This window comes from Sapajus apella, unplaced genomic scaffold (genome assembly GCF_009761245.1).
Source record: "Sapajus apella isolate SASKATOON/1434 unplaced genomic scaffold, GSC_monkey_1.0 scaffold4, whole genome shotgun sequence".
NCBI classification, from domain to species: Eukaryota; Metazoa; Chordata; class Mammalia; order Primates; family Cebidae; genus Sapajus; species Sapajus apella.
In genome coordinates this window covers 58,491,817-58,501,248 of record NW_022436944.1, presented here as the reverse complement: position 1 = coordinate 58,501,248, position 9,432 = coordinate 58,491,817, and the positions used below count along the sequence as shown (strand labels likewise).

The following is a 9,432-nucleotide window of genomic DNA, read 5'->3' as shown; positions in this document are numbered from 1 at the left end:
CCAAAACTGAACTTGGAGAACTTGGAGTCCAATATTCGAGGGCAGGAAGCATCCAGCATGGAAGAAAAATGTAGGCTAGTTTCTAGGCCAGTCTTTCTTTTCACTTTCTTCTACCTGTCTTTTATTCTGGCCGTGCTAGTTAGATGGTGCCCACCCAGGTTAAGGGTGGGTCTGCTCTTCCCAGCCCACTGACTCAAATGTTAATCTCCTTTGGCAACACCCTCACAGACACATCCAGGATCAATAGTTTGTATCCTTCAATCCAATCAAGTTGACAGTATTAACAATCACAGTAGTTTTATAAATTTTATTTTATTTATTTTTTGAGACAGAGTCTCTTTCTGTTGCTCAGGCTGGAGAACAGGGGCATTATCTCTGCTCACTGCAGCCTCTGCCTCCTGGGTTCAAGTGATTCTCCTGCCTCAGTCTCCCAAGTAGCCAGGACTGCAGGCACAAGCCACCACACCTAGCTAATTTTTGTATTTGTATTTGTATTTTTTCAAGAGAATTAAATCATTTATTGATTACACATGACTATGGATGATACACAAGCTTCATTCCCATCTATAATTTTATCTGGTACCATTATTCAATTTAGATATGTTGTATAGGATTGCAATTATTTTTATAACCAGTGATTCCATGATTTTGCTTGGGTAATCCCTTTTAATGGTGAACTTCAGGTCACAACAGTAACTATCAGTTTAACGACACCAAGGTTTCTAAAGACAATGGCTTCTTCACCCAAGCAGGTTGTATGTGAATTCCAAATAGAACCTGGCATCACCCTGAAGGAATTCTAACTTCACACTGTTGAGGAAATTTACCAAGATGGCTTCGGAGTAGACTAACTTTACACAGCACATTAAAAAAAAAAAAAAAAAATTTATTCAAAATCACGATCAGACTATTACATTTAGCAATCAACAGCATGGGTGCAAAAAAAAAAAAACTACATTAAAACCATTTGTTGGAATGCTTTACACTTTCCACAGGACAGAAACTAAAATAACCTGTTATACAATTAGCCACAAATATAGTCCTCGAGTTTTTTGCCTATATACAAAAGTATTTGTCTAAAACATGTCTTCTTGTCTAAAACATGTAGCAGCTAGGCCCCACCACCACTGTGCTTGGCTGAGTACGCAAATCTCTTGTAACCCGTCGCTCCCCTGTAACTTCTCTGGCTCTCCTCTCCTGTTAAGCTTTGTTTCCTAATTGAAATCTTCTGCGACTGCCATAGCTACTGCTGCTACTGGAACTGCCATAGCTGCCTTGGTTTTGTGGTTGGGCAAAGTATTGGCCTCCACCACCACAGGGGCCTGAGCTTCTGCCTCAAGTTTCCTCCCTGCATGGTCCAAAATTTGAAGACTGATTGTTATAATTGCTAAAAGCATTGTAGCCTCCACCACCTCCAGAATTTCTTCCATCATTACCAAATCCGTTATAGCCACTGCCACCATATCCACCATCACCACAGCTGCCACCATAGCCACCATGACCACTGAAAGTTTCTCCACGACCAAAGTTGTCATTCCCACCAATACCACCTCCATGACCACCATCAAAGTTTCTGGAACCACTTGGACCTCTTTGGCTGATGAAGCACTCGCCATCTCCTGCTTTGACAGGGCTTTCCTAACTTCACAGCTATGGCCATTCACAGTATGGTATTTCTGAATGACGATCTTATCCACGGAGTCATGGTTGTCAAAGGTTACAAAGATAAAACCCCTTTTCTTGCCACTGCCTCTCTCAGTCATGACTTCAGGCACTTCAATTTTTCTATACTGTTCAAAATAATCTCTTAGGTGATGTTCTTTATGTCTTCTTTAATGCCACCAACAAATATCTTTTTCACACCTGGTCTTTGAGAATCTTCTCTTGAGACAGCTCTCCTTGTTTCCACAACTCTTGCATCCACCTTGTGTGGCCTTACATTTGTGGCTGCATCCACCTCCTCCATAGTGGCATGTGTAACAAACCCAAAGCCCCTGGAGTGCTTGGTGTTTGGATCTCTCATTACCACACAATCCCTGAGCATTCCCTATTGCTCAAAATGGCTCCTCAGCCTCTCATTGGTTGTTTCAAAGTTCAACCCTCCAACGAAGAGCTTCCTCAGCTGTTTAGGCTCTCAGGAGACTCTGACTTAGACACGATGGCAATGGGAAGAGAGACTTTAACGATACTTTTTCGGCAGTGTCAATGGGCAGAAAGACTAATTTTTGTATTTTTAGTAGAGACAAGTTTTCGCCATATTGGTGAGGTTGGTCTCAAACTCCTGACCTCAAGTGATCTGCCCGCCTCAGCCTCCCAAAGTGCTGGGATTACAGGGGTGATCCACTGTGCCCAGCCAAAATTTTAAATAATTCTGTGCATGCAACAAAGTCTGCATATGTTGAATCATCAGGAAGCAAAGGTGTCACTGCCTCAGCCACCCATGTAGAATATTTGTGATTGTTTGGCACCATCATCTTTCCTGACTCTGAACTCATCTGAAGTATGCCATATATGTAGTTGCCAACACTTGGAACACAATGACTAAAGAGATAGTTGTGCATGCCTGACACAACCTCTGCCCTGTGGTTGTGTCTATGGATGATGTTGATTGTTCTTCAAATGGTGACTTTGAAGAATTCTGTATGCCAAGCAAAAAAAAATAAAAATAAAAAAACAAATGCCTGACCTCCTTACACATGCAAAAAATATACTTACAGAGTCTGCAGTAGGCTGAAAGAAATGGATATTGAGGTTTTTGACATAAATAATGAGCCTGCAGTTATTCATTCATTGACTAATGGTGAAATAGCTGAAATGGTTCTGAATTAAAGTGTTTCAGATATTAAGTTAATCATTGATACTACTGATAAGCAATCATTTTCTTACACTTACTCTCACATAAGTACTTAATAGTAAAAAATATGACACACCATTAATAGTGAAATAACAATGTGTTCATGGTAACTAAGCAGCAGTAGCATCAGCAGAATACCTGTATCAGCTGTTCAACCAACAGTGGTAAGCTTTCAGTCTCTACTTACGATACTGAGTTTTGATTGAAAGGTTACTGTCCAATATATAGTTTTTATTTTTTTCTGTAGTTACATACCAATATATTTTATTTTATTTTTATTTTTAATTTTTTACATGAGAAGAAAGACCAGACACAGTTGAGGGATCAGGAAGTGGGTCCTCCAGGGAGGATGAGGCATTCTGCTGGATGGCTTTTAAATGTCTCCACTAGAGGCATCTGCCCCATCAACAATGGTTTTTGTCTAGAAGTCTCTCTTTGATTTTATAAGCTGACATGACTTCTCGTTCTGTTATGAATGCATGCTGCTCTGGTCCTCCATAAGCCCGTCTCATATTTTCACCATGTCATCTACAGGCACTTTTTTTGCAGTTAACATCATCATCATTGTCACTGTAATCTCAGTCACCATCAGTCAATGCATGAACAACTGGAGCCCCAGCATTGATGTCGAAAGCTTCAGTATCCACTTCTTCCAGCCTACTGACAGGTTCTGGGGGTATATATTGCATATGTAAGGGGGTCAGGCTTTTTTTGTTGTTATTGTTGTTGTTTTTTTGCTTGGCATACAGAATCCTTCAAAGTTACCACTTGTTCAGCATCATCAATAAACACAATCACAGGCTTGAGGTTGTGCCGGGCATGCACAACTATGTCTTTAGTCGTTGTGTTCTAAGTGTTGGCAACAATATATATGGCATCCTTCATGCTGCACTTTTTTTTGGAAACCTTTCACACCCACACCTCTGCTCACTGCTACTAGCATGCCATTCAAGAAAACGTTTTTATATTTAGTCTTCACTGATCCTCACAAAATGTAGTCTATGCTGGAAGAATGCTGCTGGCAGGATGATGACCTTTCACAGCTCTCCCTGGGTGTCTGCCTTCCTAGGCAGAGGAAGATATGGCTGCAACTTTTCTGAAATATTTCTGAGAGGTGTTTCTTGAATTTCTGTCCCATGAAAGCGTAGATAACAGGGTTCACACAGCAGTGAGTAAAGGAAATGATTTCTGTGACATGGGTGGCATAAATCAGCTGCTGGCTCATGACACATCCACCCAAGAGGCTCATGCTGTGCAGGGAAGTGAGGAAAAGAACTGTGTTGAATGGGACCCAGAAAAGTAAAGATGCAATGACCACAATGAGCACCAGCCTGGTGGCCTTGGTCTTGTTGTGGTTTTGACACCTCTTCAGCTGGTGCAGAATTTTAATGTAGCAGAATGTAAAGATGGTGAATGGGATCAACAAGCCTAAGATGTTCATTTCAAAGTTGGTGAAGATCTTCCACTTCAGAGTCTGTTGATTGTAAGATGAATCGCACTGTAGAACACCATCTTCAGAGGTCACTTGGTAAAACACTAGCAGTGGGATGGTAGCCATAATGGAGGTTAGCCATACTGCCAGGCTCAGGACTGTGCCTATCCTGATCGTCCTCACTTTTATGGCATACACGGCGTGGACAATGGCCAGGTACCTGTCCACACTCATGAGGGTGATGAAAAACATGCTGCTGAAGAAGCCAATGTAATAAAAGCCAGACACCACCTTGCACATTACAGTCCCAAACACCCACTCACCCAGCTGATAATAGGTCTGAAAGGGGAAGGAGAAGACAAAAAGCAGGTCAGACAGGGCCAGGTTTAAGAGGTATACGTCTGTGATACTCCTCAGCTTCTTGCACACCACGACGACCAGGATAACCAGGCTGTTTCCCAGAAGACTGAATATAAACAGGAGGCAATAAAAGACAGCAAGGAGCAACTTGCCGTTTCTCTGGATAGGTTCTCCATCGCAGGGGCTTGAGAAGCTATCAGGGTAGTAGTAGTCGGTCACTGTTGTCAGACTGGGGTCAAGTGTACAATCCATCTAGTCAGCAGGACCTGGTCACAGAGAAACATAGAAGACATTCACTCCTTAAAAACATTTTTATTTTTAAAAAATTAGGGGTATGTTATGAGCTGAATTGTGTCCTCCCCAAATTCACACATTCACAAGTGCTGAACCCCCAGTGTGAGTGTGACTATTTGGAGATAGGGCTTTTAAAGAGGTATTAAGGTTAAATGATAGGCCAGGCATGGTGGCTGATGCCTATAATCTCAGCACTTTGGGAAGCTGAGGTGGGTGGATCACCTGAGGTCAGGAGTTTGAGACCAGCCTGAACAACATGGTGAAACTCTGTCTCTGTTAAAAAAAAAAAAAAAAAAAAAAAAAATTAGCTGGGCATGGTGGTGGGTGCCTGTAATCCCAGATACTTGGGAGGCTGGGCAGGAGAATCACTTCAATCTGGGAGGCAGAGGTTGCAGTAAGCTGAGGTTGCGCCATTGCATTCCAACCTGGGCAACAAGAGCGAAACTCTGTCTTAAAAGTAAATAAATAATAAAAATTAGCCAGACGTGGTGGCAGCTGCCTGTAATCCCAGCTGCTCAGGAGGCTGAGGCAGGAGAATTGCTTAAACCCAAGAGGCAGACGTTGGAGTGAGCCGAGATCACACCACTGCACTCCAGCCTGGCTGACAGAGACTCTGTCTCAAAAAAAAAAAGGGTAAATGAAGTTTTAAACACAGGGCCCTCAATGTTGCAGTGACTTATGCCTATAATCCCCGCACTTTGGGAAGCTGAGGTAGGTGAATCACTTGAGGCCAGGAGTTTGAGACAAGCTTGGCCAACATGGCAAAATCCTGTCTCTACTAAAATTACAAAAATTAGCCAGACATGGTAGCACACACCTGTAATCCCAGCTACCACGGGAGGCCAAGGCATGAGAATTGCTTGAACCCAGGAAGCAGAGGTTGCAGCGAGCCGAGATCATGCCACTATACTCCCAGCCTGGGTGACAGAGTGAGACTCTGTCTCAAAAAAAAAGAAAACAGAAACAAAAACAAAGAAGGCAGGGCTCTAATCTGTTAGAACTAGTGTCCTTAATAGAAGAGAAAGAGACACAAGAAATTTCTCTCTCCTTGTGCACAGAAAAAGGACCATGTGAGGACACAGTATGGAGGCTGAAATCAGCAAGCTAGGTAGAGAAGCCTCACCAGAAACTAACCACGTTGGCAACAGCAAGCCAGGTAGAGAAGCCTCATCAGAAACTAACCACGTTGGCATCTTGGTCTTGGGACTTCCAGCCTCCAGAAGTATGTTAAACAACATTTTCTGTTGTTTCTATTGTATTTTGTTATGTAAACCCAAGTTAGTACAGGACAGTTAGCTGAGATGAGAAAAGCCAAAACTTACAAAGAAAATGTAAATACCTACAGTTCCATCACCCAGAATTAGCAGCTGCTAACATATTGTCACAATGCCTTGGGTTCTTTTCTTTTCCCCTTCCCTCCTTCTTTTTTTCTCCCTCCCTCCTTCCCTCTCTTCCTTTCTTCCATCCCTCTTTCCTTTTTTTCTTTCTAATGCAATAGAGATTAAGCTAATGTTCCCTTAAACTACACAACTTATCCCCATACCCAGAAACAACCACTGAAACCAATTTGGTATGTATCATTCCAAACAATTTCCCCCTGTACTTTTACATTATATATATATGTCCATAAACAATATATATTTTTGTGTGTTTACTTTTAACTTACATAAATGATATAATATTGTTTCTCCTTTTATAGTTTGGTTATTGTTTTAGAGGTGTATCTGCATAATATTCCTCCGTTTATTGTTTTAATTGCTTTCCTAAGCACCAGAAAAAATTTCTAACAGGAAAGTTATCCCAGCTATACTAGCAATGAAAATTACTAGCATTACTAGGAATAAACCTAATAAAAATGCAATTCAGTTGCATAAAAATGATAAAACTTGAAAATTCTTCTTAAATTGATATATACATTTAATGCAATTTCAATCCAGGCATATTTTCCCAAGGCCTTTATTTGCTTTGCATTCAGACATCCCTATCCACTCTGCTACCTTTCTGTAATTTGAAAGCACAAGCAAGCAAACAATTTTTTTTTTTTTTTTATGGAGACAGGGTCTCACTATGTTGCCCAAGCTGGAGTGCAGTGGCTCTTCACGGGTGTGATCACAGTGTACCATAGCCCCAAACTCCTGGCCTCAGGCAATCCTTCTGCCCCAGCCTCGAGTGGCAGGGACTACAGGCACACATCAGCAATTTCTTCAGTTATATGAAAGTTTACTTGCTGGCTTCCTTCCTTCAGAACAGTACCCAGGTGTCCTTCAGTTACCTGACAGAAGCCCTGTACCCAGCACAAGGACAGATCTTCCCAGATGCCTGGTATCAAAAAGGATCTTTTCTTACCTACCTTCCCACTCTTGGAGTTTTCACTCTTTCCCAAAGGCCTCCAGAGAGAATGGCATAGCTTGCTCCCCTCAGCCAGAGCGTGGCAGCCACTGAGACACATGCATGTTTGTGGGCTCAGAGGAAATGCAAAGATAAAAGAGTTTTTTTACCTCTTGTGCTAGACCTCTGAATTGGTGGTGTTCCCTTTGCCTATCCCCTAAAGATATAAAAATGCCCCTGCCTACTCATGCCCTTCTTCCCCAAGGATGCTTATAGCACATACCTTAGTGACAGCCTCTGTTCTAGAGGTTCCAGTGTTGCCAATTCCTTTTTCCAGGTCTGTACCCTCATGTATGAGTGCAACTCAAGGAACGGCAGCTTCTCTGGAGGCGACAGAGCAGAGAAGGCAGTCTCTCTGGAGGGCTCCGCCCTCATGAAGGTTACGGCCCTAATCCAATAGGTCTGGGGTCTTCTAGGTAGAGGACTACACACCAGAGTTAGCTTTAAAATAATAATGGGATTACAATTTCATTTTAATGTCATTTTCAATTAAAAATGTTAATGGACTATCTTTTAGAGGTTTTAAGTTTATAGAAAATCTAGGTAGATGGCCAGGCACGGTGGCTCACACCTGTAACCCCAGCACTTTGGGAGGGGATTCCTCTGTGCACTTCCCCTCGCCTCCAAGTGCACAGAGGGACGGCCATGTGAGGACACAGGGAGAAGGTGGCTGTTTGCAAGTCAGGTAAACAGGCATCATCAGGAAACAAGCATGTGGGCACCTTGGTCTTCTGGCCTCCAGAACTGTGAGTAAACACATTTCTGTTGTTTAAGCTGCCTAGCCTGTAGTATTTTGTTATGGAAGTCCTAGTAGACTAATACAGGGGTTAATGGGAATTTTCTGTGTTGTCTACCTAGATTTTCTTTTCTTTTTTTTTTTTTTTTGAGACAAAGTCTCACTCTGTTTCCCAGTTAAAGTGCAGTGGCACAATTTCGGCTCACTGCAAACTCTGCCTCCCGTGTTCAAGCGATTCTTCTGCCTCAGCCTCTCAGGTAACTGGGATTACAGGCACCCACCACCATGCCTGGCTAATTTTTTTGCATTTTTAGTAGAGATGGGGTTTTCTCCATGTTGTCCAGGGTGGTCTCAAACTCCTGACTTCGGTGATCCACCTGCCTTGGCCTCCCAAAGTGCTGGGATTACAGGTGTGAGCCACTGTGCGTAGCCATCTACCTAGATTTTCTGTAAACTTAAAACCTCTAAAAGATATTCCATTAAAAATTTTAATTGAAAATGATATTAAAATGAAATCATAATCCCATTATTATTTTTAAGTTGTATAATTTATACCAGGACTGGCTTTCCTCCATGATATGCAGCGTACACAAATGTGTGTGTATGTTGTATGTGTGTATATATATTCAAATTATAATCTTAGCAGTAATAGTTTCTATTAGAGTGATGCCATTATTCACAAATTGTTCATTGAAAATATCATAATCATTATTAGAATTTCCCTCTTTTCATCCTATGGCAACAAGAATTATAATGTAATGGCTGTTGAACATTTTCTTTAAATGAATATTAGGATGAGGGAACATTCATGCCACATCCATTCTATGTGTTAATGGTCATGCTGCCAATCACACTGCAACACATGCCACCAAAAGGGAGACCCCTGACTCAAGTCTGATCAATGAGAACTTTTCATCTCCTTGTCCACCGTGATAGGTTCAGAGAATCACACATTTTGACCTCAGAGAAGTTTGGCCTTTGAAGCTCAGAGAAATTAGGTGACATGCCTCCAGTCACCCAACTAGTAAGCTGAAAACTAGACTTCAAGTCCCATCCAAGAGATCACAATGCCCAAACTCTTAATTTCATCATTTTAAAATTGGCAAGTGTCAGGGCCTTTGGGTCACAGTATGTGTTGGGTCAAAAATGGATGTAAGATCCAGAGATTAGCTCTTTCAACAGGAATGCCCTTTGAAAATCACTTTAAGTCAGTTTTCCCTATCCCAGGAGACTGGGATGAGTCCAGAATTGTTGGAAGGAAACCACGGAAGTCCCAGAATCTCCTCATCTCCAACCCACTCATTCCTGGAGGAATGCTGTAGAAATATCTGCTGGAGGCCTGGAACAGTGGCTCACATCTGTAATTCC

The 9,432-nt window shown here is 42.0% G+C and overlaps 1 protein-coding gene, 1 long non-coding RNA gene and 1 pseudogene across 2 annotated transcripts; 1 reads left to right on the top strand and 2 right to left on the bottom strand.

The window, feature by feature from the left end:
• Positions 1 to 912: 912 nt before the first annotated feature.
• LOC116544541 lies at positions 913 to 2,273 on the bottom strand (annotated as a pseudogene).
• Positions 2,274 to 3,591: 1,318 nt separating this feature from the next.
• CCR8 (C-C motif chemokine receptor 8) lies at positions 3,592 to 7,658 on the bottom strand. The gene is made up of 2 exons (XM_032270990.1): positions 7,552 to 7,658; positions 3,592 to 4,912 (listed from the first exon to the last, which is right to left on the bottom strand). Exon 2 carries the CDS (start codon positions 4,896 to 4,898, stop codon positions 3,840 to 3,842), a length of 1,059 nt encoding a protein of 352 aa, XP_032126881.1. The 5' UTR covers positions 4,899 to 4,912; positions 7,552 to 7,658; the 3' UTR covers positions 3,592 to 3,839.
• Positions 5,897 to 6,630, top strand: LOC116544552. Its single transcript, XR_004265945.1, has 2 exons — positions 5,897 to 6,048; positions 6,097 to 6,630. It is a non-coding gene; the product is annotated as an uncharacterized LOC116544552 (long non-coding RNA).
• Positions 7,659 to 9,432: the final 1,774 nt, after the last annotated feature.